This window comes from Papio anubis, chromosome 8, assembly GCF_008728515.1.
Source record: "Papio anubis isolate 15944 chromosome 8, Panubis1.0, whole genome shotgun sequence".
In the NCBI taxonomy this organism is placed as follows: Eukaryota; Metazoa; Chordata; class Mammalia; order Primates; family Cercopithecidae; genus Papio; species Papio anubis.
In genome coordinates this window covers 9,248,814-9,264,003 of record NC_044983.1, presented here as the reverse complement: position 1 = coordinate 9,264,003, position 15,190 = coordinate 9,248,814, and the positions used below count along the sequence as shown (strand labels likewise).

The 15,190-nt window shown below is 36.5% G+C and overlaps 1 protein-coding gene across 3 annotated transcripts in view; it reads left to right on the top strand.

Annotated features, from left to right (window-relative positions):
* Nucleotides 1-15,190, top strand: part of TNKS (tankyrase) — a 227,012-nt gene that overhangs the window by 168,359 nt on the left and 43,463 nt on the right. For all 3 annotated transcript variants that reach the window (XR_002523692.2, XM_031669351.1, XM_003902438.5), the window contains exons 13-17: nt 4,305-4,384; nt 8,492-8,637; nt 11,511-11,676; nt 13,116-13,335; nt 13,629-13,738. Coding sequence is in view for 2 of the 3 variants with exons in the window: in XM_031669351.1 (XP_031525211.1) it covers nt 4,305-4,384; nt 8,492-8,637; nt 11,511-11,676; nt 13,116-13,335; nt 13,629-13,738 (722 nt within the window). In the remaining variant the exon portion in view is untranslated. The remainder of the gene's footprint in view (nt 1-4,304; nt 4,385-8,491; nt 8,638-11,510; nt 11,677-13,115; nt 13,336-13,628; nt 13,739-15,190) is intronic.

Sequence of the window (15,190 nt, the reverse complement as noted above, 5' to 3'; positions counted from 1 at the left end):
TGCTAGGTCGTTCGTAGATAGGGATCATTCTACTTCAGCTTTAATGGTGATCTTTAGACGGGAAGATTTAGAAGGAAATCTATCTAGCGTGTCTTCACTATCAAAATAAGATCCAGCTGAACAAATGAAATTTCCTATTATAAATAAGATCCAGCTAAACAAATGAAATTTCCTGTTATAAATTTCAAGTTTGAACTCAAAAAAGGAAAAAAAAAAAAGACTTTGACTTCCTGTTTCTATAGAGTGATAGAACATTTGCTTAAAGAAGATATTACTCCTTGCCTAGGAAATATTTCTTCCCTCTCAGTAAATTCTAATAATTTCTAAAAGTTGTTTATTTTGTTAAAATTTCTAAATTTTCTCATTTTACTGAGAATCACTTAGTACTGAATTTTAGTTTCTGTACGTTTTAACCATAAATCAGGCAAACACATAGCTTTGCATCAAATTGTGTGCATAGTTTTTAGAGATAATTAACAAAATGGAGAAGAAAGTATTGAATAAATCAAGCATATTAGATCTATGTAATGCTTTTAAAATGTCTTCTAACTGAATGCAGTTAGAATATATGAGTTCTCGCAAAAGATAAAACTAAATACTGAATACAAATGAAATATTTTTCTTCGATTATTTTGATAAATCTGCTTTAAAATTGATTTTTGAAATAAGACATTATATAAGTAATTAAATGCTTAATTTGGAACATGCAGAACTTTTTAGTTTAATTCTTTATTAAGCTGGAAAGCTAATACAAATAAAAAATACATATAGGAAAATTTTGCCATCCAAAAGGTTATTTATTTTTTTGTAATGGGAATTGTTTCTTATTTGAAATAGGACATAAGTTTTTAAACTAATATTTTTACCAGGAATTTGTATGTCTCCATAGACTATGGACCATGCATTAGCTGAACTTTTTAGTTATCATTTAGTAATCCAATATCAGGTTATATCTATAATGACTTCTGAAAGAATGTATAAATGTCAGTCAAATAAGATGTATATTCTGGATAATATTTTATGAGATTCACTTAAATACACTTGTTAATACCAGATGTGAGATCTACTTTAGAAACGTGCACTTTCAACTCCCAAGTCTGTAATTGCCAGAGTTTACATTAATAAACTTTTCATTATAAACTGCTGGCAATATTTATGTCAAAACTAACATCAATGTAAAGAAAACAAGCAGCTTTTTATGAATTAGCACTTTAAAACATTATTTCAAAAGATTTGATTTCTTTCTCTAGACTTGCTCTTTCCAATATGGTAGCCACTAGCTACATCTGGCTACATTTAAACTAATTAAAATTAAATAAAATGGAAAATCCTTCCATTAGTTACACTAGCCACATTTCAGGTATTCAGTAGTCACACATGGCTAAAGGCTACCATAATAGCACAGATAACACTATTTCTAGCACCACAGACAGTTCTTTTGGTCATTTAAGTTCGATCTTGACCTGAATTCTTGTGATTGTATAACCCAGTGTGGGAAAAGCATTACTTTAATCTACACAAGTGAAGATTAGGCTTATGATAGCTAAATTAAACACTGAAACACCATTTACAGTGGCACATTGAAATAAGCCACTAAGACCTGTTGCCAGTCCAATAGTCTAACACTGACCAAACTACCAGTCTATAAAAGATGTTTTTAAAAATAGGCTGCCTTCTAGCGCTTCCAACTTTTTAAAAACTCTAATGAGTCAGAGTAAGATTGGAGACAAAATAAGAAGCCCATCTTTAATCTCTGATTCTAGGTGACTATAATTTCATGTTCTACAGGCTGAGCATGGTGGCTCACTCCTATAATCCTTGTACTTTGTGAGGCTAAGGTGGGAGGATTGCTTGAGCTCAGGAGTTCAAGACCAGCTTGGGCAACATGGTGAAACCCTGTCTCTACAAAAAAACTTTTTAAAAATTAGCCGGGTATGGTGGTGCATGCCTGTGGTCCCAACTACTTAGGAGGCTAAGACAAGAGGATCGCTTGAGCCCAGGATTTCAAGACCAGCCAGGGCAATATACTGAGACCCCGTCTCTAAAAAAAGAAAGAACTAAACAAATACATAAATAAATGTCATATACACAAACCCAGCATACTTATAAAGAATTTTACTAATACAGTACTTTGCATACCAGCTACTCTTTCACTCATGCTCCTTTTTTAATTTCATTTTTTATATCTTTTTTAATTGTGCATCACTTTGTACAAAGTTCCTGGGCTGTATATAAGTCATTTCATCTAATAACATTTTTCACATTAGTTCTAAAAATAAGTCTATCCTAGGCCTATTCAAGGTTTATAATAGGTGCAGGTCTTTAAAGTCTATATAGTAATTAACCAATGTTTTAAACATCTTTACTTTCTCTTCTTTAACCAGGACTAATAATTCTTTTCTCGTAGATCCAGAAGCATTCTTATATTTGCTTAAGACTTTTTGGTTGATTGGAAAATTATACTCTTTAGTAGACAGTCTGCATCAAGATATGTGTTCCAATTTCAAATAGTTCTTAGATTTCAAAAATTTAGCCGTATTAAATGTATCCTTAAAGTGCTATCATCTAAAAATACTGTCATAACTCTATATACATAAAATAATTGTCTCTTTATTTTGTTGAAATGATAAACTAAAAATATTACCTGTAGATATTGAAAGGACATATCCGTGAATTTTGTCAATTCCAGAATCACTGTCACAGAGACATAATATACACACAGCATCTTACCTATAAATGCAGTAGTGTATGTGCACACTTATAATGGAGACTAATGAGACATGAAAGAACAGAATAAGAGCAGCCAAAAAAAGAGCTGATTTGACAGACACATTGAGCCCAGTACATAGTGGAAATCAGTCCAGCAAATGCTTTCAGAATGTTCTCTGTGTGAAAAGGAATATAAAGATGAGCGAGATTTGGTTCCTTTCCTCGACAGTTCCGCAAACTAAAATGTAATATCACTCTTTAAAATAATTCAAAGATTTACTTTGTTATGTGAAACACTGTCTTTTTCCCTCCCTTAACCTCAGCATTCTACCTGCTATTATGATCAAATAAGTAGTTTATCTTTTACTGAAGAATCGTCATAACTTATTCTGTGAAAGCCACTCTCTCCTGAAATGTAAAACCTCTTCATAGCATCACTTGATCTTCCCACTGGGACAGTGGGCTCAAAAAAGATGTCTCTGACCATAAGGTAATGCGGTCTTAGATCTGAAAGGTTTTCAGCACTCACTTGCTAAGGGCAAAAACTGAGCTGTTACATGATTTGTCCAAAGTTGTAGATTATAGAGCCCAGTCTAAAATTTAGGCCTCCTGGAGTGCCATCCTTTTGTGTTACGTCTGTGTGCTCATTCTAAAAGCCACACTTCATGTACATAAACATACTTTTGGTTGACATAGTATAAATTGTTTTCTTTAAAAACTTACTTTATTTGGGTCAATGTGAAATGAATTTTCAGTTTATTTATATTGGATTAATCAAAATAATAACTCATTTGTTAGCCTCTAGACCTAACAGCTCAATTTAATTATATTCTATTTAGCATTGCTATCATACCTCCAATTATACAAACATTGAAAGTTGCATTTTCCTAAAGCCATTCAATAAATGTGAATTAAACAAATGTCTGTATTTAGTAGCCCTTTTCTGCTCACTGATTATACTTGATGATTCTGACTCCAAGATGATTCTGACTTTAAGAGTAGTACATTGAGACTACAAGAAAAATCAAAGCTGGGTGCAGTGACTCACACCTGTAATCCCAGCACTTTGGGAGGCTGAGGCAGGAGGATCACTTGAGCCCAGGAGTTTGTGACCAGCCTGGGCAACACGGTGAAACCTCATCTCTACAAAAAATACAAAAATTAGCTGGGCATGGTGGTGTACACCTGTGGTCTCAGCTATCCGGGGGCTGAGGTGGGGAGGATTGGTTGAGCCTGGAAGGTTGAGGCTACAGTGAACTGTGATTACGCCACTGCACTGCAGCCTTTGTGACAGAGCAACTGTCTCAAAAAATAAATACATACATACGTACATACATAGAAAAATTAAACATTAAGTACTGAAAGTTGTGTGGCTTCCCTAGGTTTATATAACAAATTTATAGCAAAGGTTTGCTACAACATTTAGTAAAACCAAACTAAATAATTTTCCCTCCTGAACTACTTTGCGATCCCTCAAGAACCATTTTTGTTTCCAAAATGAATGCAGTTGGAATATATGAGTTTGGAGATATATATATATATATATATATATGTGTGTGTGTGTGTGTGTGAGTTCTTTCCTTCCTTTTATGCAGAGAGTACACCTATACGTACTTCTGATGTTGACTATCGACTCTTAGAGGCATCTAAAGCTGGAGACTTGGAAACTGTGAAGGTAAGTCAGTGCCCTTAATATCTGGGATAGCACTGTTGAACTTTGCTAACCAATTCATTTTTAAGTTTCTAAGTGTATCTACTCAAATACAAACAGTAAAAGGATGAACAGAGTCATGGGCAGGAAAAATCTGTACTACTACTAAGGAATTCCCGGTATGTGCCTTATATTTATAAAACCATTTATATGTGTGTGTGTGTGTGTGTATATATATAGTTAGATAGATAGATGGATATATACGTACACACACATATACATGGTTTTTAGTAATTTTTCTTCAGGTTACATGAAAGCTCTTTTAATTTCACTTACATTAATTAAAGTGTTACTATTTTTGGCCGCATTCACAAAATAAATAAACTAGATCGAGCCCAGACATTAGCAGGATGACATTTGAAACAATATTTCTTGATCTTTTCTCAGAGATTCACACATTTATTCTAGGACAGCATTCCTGTGATCCCTCAACATTGGAATTATTCATATGCAGAAGATAGATTTTTTTCCCTGCGTAGCTCTACTTGCTTAGAAAATGTTATCAGTCTGTATTTGTGGTATAGAAACAATGGTTGTGGTTTTATTTTTTTTCAAATATAGTCATATTCTAATACTGAGTATGCTTTTTTAAAACACGCGTTTCCCATCTATAATCATTCACTTAGGGATGAAGTTAGCAAAAGTTTTTTTGTTTGGAGGTTGTTCTTTTGGGGTTTGTCTTTTGTTGTTTTTTAAGAGCCAGGGTCTTGCTGTATTGCCCAGGCAGGCCTCAAACTCCTGGTGCTCAAGCAATCCTCTTGCCTTACCCTGCCTGCTGTCCACGTAGCTGAGACTACAGGCATGCACCACTGCACCGGACTTTGCCTTTATTTTTATAGAAAAGTTAATAGCGAATTTGCTATTGACAGTCATAGTACTTTTTTACGATGTACTGTCAACTTTGTCACCTCTTCTTAAGCAAACTTCGTTTTTGCGATTTTAGCAAACTAATTTTAGCCTTCTTGATAACATACACTGGTTGAAAGTGACGGTAAACACATTCTGAGCTCTGTTGCCTAGAAATTTTATTTTTGTTTTGATATGTGGGCACTTCCAGGATCACTTCCAACTTAAAATAGTATCTAAGTTATTTAAAGAACAATAGTAAATTTTAGTTGTGATAGCCACTAGGGAGAAATTTTTATATTGTCTTAAATCTAAAACTATCTATTTTTTCTTAAAAATACTTCACTTGAAATGTATTCTAATAAAAGAAAATTCTTAAAGATGAAACGATTAGGCTTCCTTTCAGAACATGATCATCTCGGTGCCAGAATTGCTCTATGTGCTTATTATAATTAATACATACTTTATTTTTAAAGTGCACAGTTTTAAATTCCATGTGTTTTGTACATGATAGGCAGATATATACTACAGCTTTTAGGTCTCTTAAACAATCCATTCACAGTGAAGGCCAAATTTATTTTGATTTGTGAAATGGAAGTAGCAAAAGTAAACAAAGCAGCACAAATTGAGTGAGAATTAGGCCTGATAAATTTCTTCTCCAAGAGACTTTAGAAAGTATTAGAATTGAGGTATTAGAAGAAAAGGCTGCCTGCTGAATAAAGCATTTGAAATTATGAAAAGTAGGTAGGAAGGATGTAAAATTACATTGGCATTCGAAAGAAAACTGAAACAGATAAAGAATTTCTAAATCTTAAAAATCAAATATTTAATAAGCAGAATGGGCTTCTATTTCTGTAGCCTCACAAATTGAGTTGTGTTTCATTCCCTACTTATTCCTATTTTGTCAGTATTCTCTGCTAGAAGAATAATAGAGTTAATCTAGAATGTGAGAACCAGTGGGGGAAAGCAGCATTAGGAAGAAGCTTCAATCATGTCAGACTCCATAGAGGGTGTTTACTGTCAATTTTTGCATCTTTTCTTTTTGAGTTATGTATTTATTCGTTTTTATTTAATTTGTCAATTGTGCTATTTATATATTAATATAGCCACAGACTCATTTGTCATGAAAAGATATTTGACCTGGCCAGATGACAATGGCTCTTCAGATTTTAGAGGCTGGTGCATTTCTGTATGGCGTTGATGAGATTGTGAACTTGCCCTTACCACCCAGACTCCTTCCTGTCGTGTGAAAATTACACCACTTTAAAAGAGCTTGTTTTTATCCTACCTGTGTGAAAGCTTCTTGTCTTAGTCTATTTGTGCTGCTATAAAAAAAAATACCATAGACTGGGCGATTTCTAAGCCATAGAAATTTATTTCTCTCAGTTCTGAAGGCTAGGAGCGGGTACTGGTTCCAGATCCAGGTACTGGTAGGCTTAGTGTCTGGTGGGGACCCTGTCTGTCTGCCTTCAAGGTGGTGTCTTGTGGCTGCCTCTTCTGGAGGGGGCACATGCTGTATCCTCACGTGGCAGAAGGCAGAAGAGCAAAGCGGCCAAATGCTGTGTGAAGCCTCTTTTAGAGAAAGGCCTTAAGCCCACATTCAGGAGGGAAGAGCCTGCATGACCCAGTCACCTGCTTACCTCTATTGCATTGGAGATTAAGTTTCAACATGAATTCCAGAAGGACACAAACATTCAACCCGTAGCACTCCTACTTACTCTATCAGTAGAAATCTTTCAGGTTCTTAATTTCTATGTAATAATAGCTTATTACAGTGGCGGAAGTGGTAGCAAAATTAGTGAATGCCTGAAAATCCCCAAAGACCCTGCAATCATCCTTTATAGCCTAGAGCATGCATGCTATTGTCTGCTCTTCTTTATTTGCTTTTTCTAATTTTCATTGGCTTTCTTCTGATCATTTCCCTCAAGTTGGATAATTAGGAAAGTAAGCAATGATACATGATGTAGCACAAAGACCAGGAGGTTAAAAATCAGTAAAGCAGGGTTTGAGTCTTTATTCTACGCCTTACCAACTATTTGAAAAGGATGTCACTTAACCTTCATCCCTGATTTATTTATCTGTAAAGTTAATTTATAAATTAACCTCCATCCCTGGTTTGTTATCTATCAACTTCATAGATGGTAGTCTTGCTCTGTCACCATGCTGAAGTGCAGTTGCACGATTTCGGCTCACTGCAACCTCTGCCTCCCAGATTCAAGTGATTCTCCTGCTTTAGCCTCCCGAGTAGCTGGGACTACAGGCGTGCACCACCATGCCCAGCTAATTTTTGTAATTTTAGTACAGACGAGGTTTCACTATGTTGGCCAGGATGGTCTCGATCTCTTGACCTTGTGATCTGCCCACCTTGGCCTCCCAAAGTGCTAGGATTGCAGGCGTGAGCCACCACGCCCAGCTGATATTCTTTATAAACTGTAAATTATTATTCAGCTATTATCATTACTCACTTACTACCACCAGTGATACAGTCTTTCATTCCTTACGTGGCATCCTGCTGCTTTGTAAACAAATTGAGCTTACAATTTAGATTGTGCTGAAATTGAAGCATTCAGAGAGAGATAAGGAGACACCGAAGAGATTAGGGGGACATCTCTGAAAGAGATGGAAGTAAAGCCCAAAAACTAGGGTATGATTAAAAAACCAGTTTAACTTGTAAAGGTAAGCGAACATTGCCCCAAAAGTCAAATAAAGACCTGTTGACTACATAGCTTTGCTGTAGTCAATCAAAAGACCGAGGGAGAGGCCCAGGCAGAAAAATAATTTTTCCAGAGCCTTTTTGCTCGCTTGACTCACATTAGAGAAGACAAGAGCTCTCTAGTTACATAGTCAACTGAGGTTGGTGTTAGCACAAGCAGGTGTGCCATGACAAACAGTATAGCATATCTCGGGGAGGAAAGACAAAGATAAAACAGTAAGGCAGTGTTTGCATTGAAAATGCTTGCTTTATTGTGGGTTTTTCTATTTGATTCTGATTTTGGTCAGGAAATGTTGAAAAACATTGATTTGCTCTGTATATAATAAATATTTTTAGTCACTGTAAAGCGTAGTGCTGATTTCTAGACATTTGTATTGTTTAATCTTTGGAAATAAATATTGATTAGAAAATTATAATTTATTTATCCAAGATGTTGCACTATTTTGGGACAAAACCTGTGAATAAATAGTAATGTTTGTTTTGTGTTTGTCTCTGTGTGTGCACCACGAAAGCAACTTTGCAGCCCTCAAAATGTGAATTGTAGAGACTTAGAGGGCCGGCATTCCACGCCCTTACACTTCGCGGCAGGCTACAACCGCGTGTCTGTTGTAGAGTACCTGCTACACCACGGTGCCGATGTCCATGCCAAAGACAAGGGGTATGTGTTAGAAGTTAGCTGTTTGGGAGTCATTCCCTTCATGCTTAAAAAAATTTTAAATATTTTTGAAGTCTTAGATTTTTTTCTTTATTAAAAAAGGAATCCTCATTTTTTTGTTTAAAACATAAATTAAAACAGAAATGTCACGCCTGTAATCCCAGCACTTTGGGAGGCCAAGGTGGGAGGATCAACTAAGGTTGGGTGTTCGCAACCAGCCTGACCAACATGGAGAAACCCTGTTTCAATTAAAAATACAAAATTAGCCGGGTGTGGTGGTGCACGCCTGTAATCCCAGCTACTTGGGAGGCTGAGGCAGGAGAATTGCTTGAACCCAGGAGGTAGAGGTTGTGGTGAGCTGAGATTGCTCCGTTGCACACCAGCCTGGGCAACAAGAGTGAAACTCTGTCTCAAAAAAAACAAAAACAAAACAAAACAAAAAACAGAAATGTGCCGGGCGCAGTGGCTCACGTCTGTGATCCCAGCACTTTGGGAGTCCAAGCGGGCGGATCACCTGAGGTCAGGAGTTTGAGACCAGCCTGACCAACGTGGTGAAACCCCGTCTCTACTAAAAATACAAAATTAACCAGGCATGGTGGCACATGCCTGTAATCCCAGCTACTCGGGAGGCTGAGGCAGGAGAATCGTTTGAACCCGGGAGGTGGAGGTTGTAGTGAGCTGAGATCACACCATTGCACTCCAGCCTGGGCAACAAGAATGAAATTCCGTCTCAAAAAAAAAAACAAACAAACATAGAAATGTACAGTATAGAAAGTGAAAATTTCCTGTCAGCCCACCTCCTGCTCAGAGATACAGCATTAAAATGTTGAATGTATTCCTCCAGGTACTGTAAATGCATAGACTTGTCTGTGTGCTGTGGTGGTGGTAGTGGTTTTTTTTTTTTTTTGAGACGGAGTCTCGCTCTGTTGCCCAGGCTGGAGTGCAGTGGCCGGATCTCAGCTCACTGCAAGCTCCACCTCCTGGGTTTACGCCATTCTCCTGCCTCAGCCTCCCGAGTAGCTGGGACTACAGGCGCCCGCCACCTCGCCCGGCTAAGTTTTTGTATTTTTTAGTAGAGACGGGGTTTCACCGTGTCAGCCAGGATGGTCTCGATCTCCTGACCTCGTGATCCGCCCGTCTCAGCCTCCCAAAGTGCTGGGATTACAGGCTTGAGCCACCGCGCCCGGCCGGTAGTGGTTTTTAACACAAATGGTGGTACCATCCTATACGGTCTGCTTTGCAGTTTACTTTTTCCACCCAATAGTGTATCTTGAATAGTGTTCCCATATCAGTACTTAGTAGTCTCATTCTTTTAATGTTTGTATATAGTATTTTATTGCATTATATAAATTTTGTTTTTTGTTTTGTTTTGTTTTTGAGATGGAGTCTCACTTTGTCACCCAGGCTGGAGTGCAGTGGCGTGATCTCAGCTCAATGCAAGCTCCGCCTCCCGGGTTCACACCATTCTCCTGCCTCAGCCTCCCGAGTAGCTGGGACTACAGGCACCTGCCACCATGCCCAGCTAATTTTTTGTATTTTTAGTAGAGATGGGGTTTCACTGGGTTAGCCAGGATGGGCTTGATCTCCTGACCTCGTGATCCACCCACCCAGGCCTCCCAAAGTGCTGGGATTACAGGCGTGAGTCACCACGCCTGGCCCTATATGAATGTTTTTATATAGTCTGTAAGTTATTGTTTATTCTTCTTTTTTGCTATTAAAAATGTATAGTCTCTTCTAAAAAGAAGTCATCCATCCCAAAGTCATCAGTATTCCTAGAAGCATAATTTTATTTTTGCTAATTCAGATACTCTATATTTTATGTTAGTTTGTTAAATTATTTTAATTTGTCTAGACAAAGCCTAAGGCAGCTACTTAGAAATGTGAGAAAGATATTTTAACTGATAGGAATTCCCGTGTTGTGAGTTAATTTCACATCATCTCAAAATAAGCCAATAGCTTTCTGTGTAATTACATAGCAGTGCATATAAGTTTAATTCTACTGCACGATTTAGGCCTCATTGAACCATTATGTATTTATCTTTTAAAAGGGACACATCAGACATGAATATTCACTAACAATATCACTAGTGCTTTCAAAGTGTTACAGTGTATTGGAGAGCAAGCAGCATTTGCTTCTATTGCTTATTTTAACACTTAGCATATTTCATCCCAAAACTAAAAAAAAAAAAAAAAATGCACTCAGTACTTTGCTTCTGCCATGTGTTAAGTTCGACATTTTGTTCTTTTGATGCACTCTTTTGTGGGAGCATCTTTTTGTCCTTTTAGAATGTCAACTGCTTACTGATCAGAGCTTAGAGTCCTCTCAGAATAGTTTGCCCGTTTCTTATCTGAGTAGCACTTACAGTTGACATCATCATTTTTCTCACTGAATACTTTTCTGAATTACCTGGATTGTGAATTTTCATTGTTTGGTACCTCAGTATTTAAACCTGTGCACAGAAGTCACCACTGAATCACCACTATGATTAAACCACTATGACTCAATCACCACTATGATTTAAACAACTTTTTACCAAGATAGAACTTGCCTAAATAAGTTAATTGCATTATATTTTTTTATAAGTAAGCATACAGTTTTCATTAGTAAAACTCATAAAGATAAGGATTTCTGTGAGTATATATCCATCCCCAAGAAACTTAGGAAAAAGTCTTTACATTGAAAGGACATTTTTGAAATTACTACTCCTTATTTACAAATGGATAACTATATCTTAAAGAACAGAGGTGGGTGTATTTCTTTTTGAGCAGTGTTCAGTATAGTCAGTACCGTAGAAGAATGGTAGTATTTTTATTATAAGAATCATTTTAACTCAAAGATTTGTTTTATAACTTTAAAATAATTTTCTTTTGTTTAGTGGCTTGGTGCCCCTTCATAATGCCTGTTCATATGGACACTATGAGGTGGCTGAGCTTTTAGTAAGGCATGGGGCTTCTGTCAATGTGGCGGACTTATGGAAATTTACCCCTCTCCATGAAGCAGCAGCTAAAGGAAAGTATGAAATCTGCAAGCTCCTTTTAAAAGTATGTAGTTTAAAAAGTTATGAAATATAGACTAATTGTATTTATATTTTGGTTGTTACTTGAAAGTAAGTTGGGGTATGTTATTCTATTAAGAACAATACTGCTGTAGAGACTGCTCTCATTTTCTATTTCCCCGAAGACTGTTTATGTGATATGATACATAGCTTAATATCTGAAATGGTTTGATTAAGTCCATGTCATAAAAATTCATCAAAGTAGGTTTTACAAAGAGCTGAAATAGTTTGCATTGCTTATCTAGTACTTATAGTATTAATAACAGAAAAAATTGTACAGGAGAAACAAGCTTTTCAATCTAGTTGGTTTTTTTTTCCTTGTTGGCTATTTTATTATTGTTAACTAACTCATTCTTCATTAGTAAACATTAAACATTGTATCTTTTAAGAACTTATTTTAATAACAGATTTTTATTAAAATATAAGATAATCTCTAGACAAAGTTGTTAATATAGATTTGAGATACATGTAAAAGAGTAAAAACTAGTAGTTATATGAAACTAACTATAATTTATGCTCACTTTAAGTTAAAGTATATTTTTAAAAAATGACCAGATGTGTATTTATGAGATTTTCTCTTGCTTTTTTTTAACTACAGAAAAAAAAATTGAGGTGTTTAAATAAAATTCTTCTCCCTTCACTTTTATGATATCAGATATGTTCTTATGAATCTTGAGAAAAACACAGTATCTGATACTCATTTTTATTATCACTGGTTGGTAAGAAATAACTTCCAAGTCATTGTGAATCCATTGTCCAACTTGACTTACAACTAATTTCCACAGTGAGCCCACTACAGTTTGTGGCCAACCTATAATAAAAATTACTGACTTCTATTTACTTTATTTAATAGATATTGGTAATTAAACTTTTAAAATCTATAATTTTAATACCTTTATATCTAATTTCATGGTAGATGTTAAGACTTAGGATAAAAATATTAAAAATATTACCAAACTTTATTCTTACTACTTCTAAAGATGGCCTTTAGAATTAAGTCCTTTTTTACCAGTGTGTCTTACTCTCTTCTTTTTCATACCTACCGAGTATCTTTATGTAATTGAATCTGGTCAAAATTAACATCCATGCTATTCTTCAAAGTAAAATAGGTTTCCAAAGACAACTTGGAATCAGAGAAAAAGTATATTAAACAAGTTATCTCAAAGATACTTAACAGTCTCCCTACTTTATCATCACCATTGATCCTGAAGCTTTTACTGAGTAGTATTAATAGTTAGAAAGCTGATCCATTATATTGCTAAGTAGGAATTTTGCAAAGTGTTTTTCAAAATGCATATAGCGTAGATACCTTCCCCTGGAGGAACAAAGGTAGAGTAAATTAAGTACCTACCTACCTACCTACCTACTTACTACAGAAAGATACTATAGAAAATACAAACCCCATTTGGTTTTTCTTCTTTGTAGCATGGAGCAGATCCAACTAAAAAGAACAGAGATGGAAATACACCTTTGGATTTGGTAAAAGAAGGAGACACAGATATTCAGGACTTACTGAGAGGGGATGCTGCCTTGTTGGATGCTGCCAAGAAGGGCTGCCTGGCAAGAGTGCAGAAGCTCTGTACCCCCGAGAATATCAACTGCAGAGACACCCAGGGCAGAAATTCAACCCCTCTGCACTTGGCAGGTGAGCGTCCCCAGTGCCTCCACGCCTCCTTTTCCTTTCTCGGACACCTGATACAGTGTACTAAAAGATGAAAGCCATGCTGAACATAAATGGGACTACTTAGTAAAATGCTCTTGATTGACATAGTTTTGTATAATTTCTTATTGTGAAGTCCCTCCATTATGAGATAATAGTATTAACTTTTGAAGCAAAAAGTATTAAAACCTTAACATTTTCTGGTCCTTATTTTATATGTATGTATTTTTTTTCTTTTAAGCTGACACGTTTCCTGTATTTTTTTTTACTCTAAATAGCAGGCTACAATAACCTGGAAGTAGCTGAATATCTTCTAGAGCATGGAGCTGATGTTAATGCCCAGGACAAGGGTGGTTTAATTCCTCTTCATAATGCGGCATCTTATGGGGTAAGCATACTAACGTTGAAAGCTAGAAAACTGGCCAGGCACGGTGGCTCACGCCTGTAATCCCAGCACTTTGGGAGGCCAAGGCGGGCGGATCATGAGGTCAGGAGATCAAGACCATCCTGGCTAACACGGTGAAACCCCGTCTCTACTAAAAATACAAAAAATTGGCCAGGCATAGTGGCAGGCGCCTGTAGTCCCAGCTACTCGGGAGGCTGTGGCAGGAGAATGGTGTGAACCTGGGAGGCGGAGCTTGCAGTGAGCTGAGATTGTGCCACTGCACTCCAGCCTGAGCCACAGAGCAAGACTCCCTCTCAAAAATAAATAAATAAAATAAAATAAAATCTAGAAAACTTCCCTGGCATTTACGACTTTGTTAAATGCATACTATGCGTTAAATGAGTAGATATCTAACTAATAGCATGATTTAGCACAATTTTAATCTTTTGTTCAGAGTTTTGGCGTTTCTTCCCAGCTAAACTTAACTACCTTTTGGCCAACAATCATGCTTTTTATTGCTTTTTGGTCTCAACACATTATCAAGCACAATAATAGGCTTGTGCTAACGGGTGTTCAGTTTATATTTGTCAATAATATAATATAATATATAAAATAATATAATAAATATCAATTTCTTAACTATACTCCAAGTAGATTTTAAAAACTATAAAAGCTGTGCGACTGTTATACAGCCATGGAAAGTATGGTGGCTTACATTTATCTTCAGCACCTTAAACATATTCGAGTAGCCAGGCACAGTGGCATGTGCTGTAATCCCAGCCATTCAGGAGGCTGAGGTGGGAAGATCGCTTGAGCCCAGGAGTTCAAGGCCAGCTTGGTCAACATAGTGAGACCTCATTTAAAAAAAAAAAAAATTAAATGGTTGAGCAGTTGATATATATGGTTTGATAGAGTAGGAATTACTAGCTAAAACCTCCCAGTGAAAGTCCAGAGTTATCCTTTCAAACACTATCATCAGTTGTAAGAGGAAGAGAAATGGATTGCAGTGCCTTGATGCCATATGTCAGAACTGACTGAAAGTAACTAAGGCTCACTCAAGCCTGATGGCTCACGGCAGAAATAGGAGGAATGCTCATGTGCTTGACAGTTCATCCACTTAATCCCTTCTTGACTATAAAAACCCACAGATGCCAGTTCATACACACCAGGTGTTCTCACAGTTGGAATCACTATTGATAGAAGGTGGTTTCTAGATTTGCAAAAGCCTGACAAACTGTAAGTAAAAACCAAACCAAACCAACCACCTTGATTACCATATTCTTCCTCCTACTGCCTTCTCCCTGGCCCTTCGTAATGAGACTGTCATCTCTCAAGCCCATTCTACAAAGATCTGTATGACAAATCGGAGTGGGGATACTTTTAAGGAAGGCAACAATCCAGTTTTCGGAAAGAAAATTATGCCTCTAAGTATGATATAAATTAGTCAAAATTATA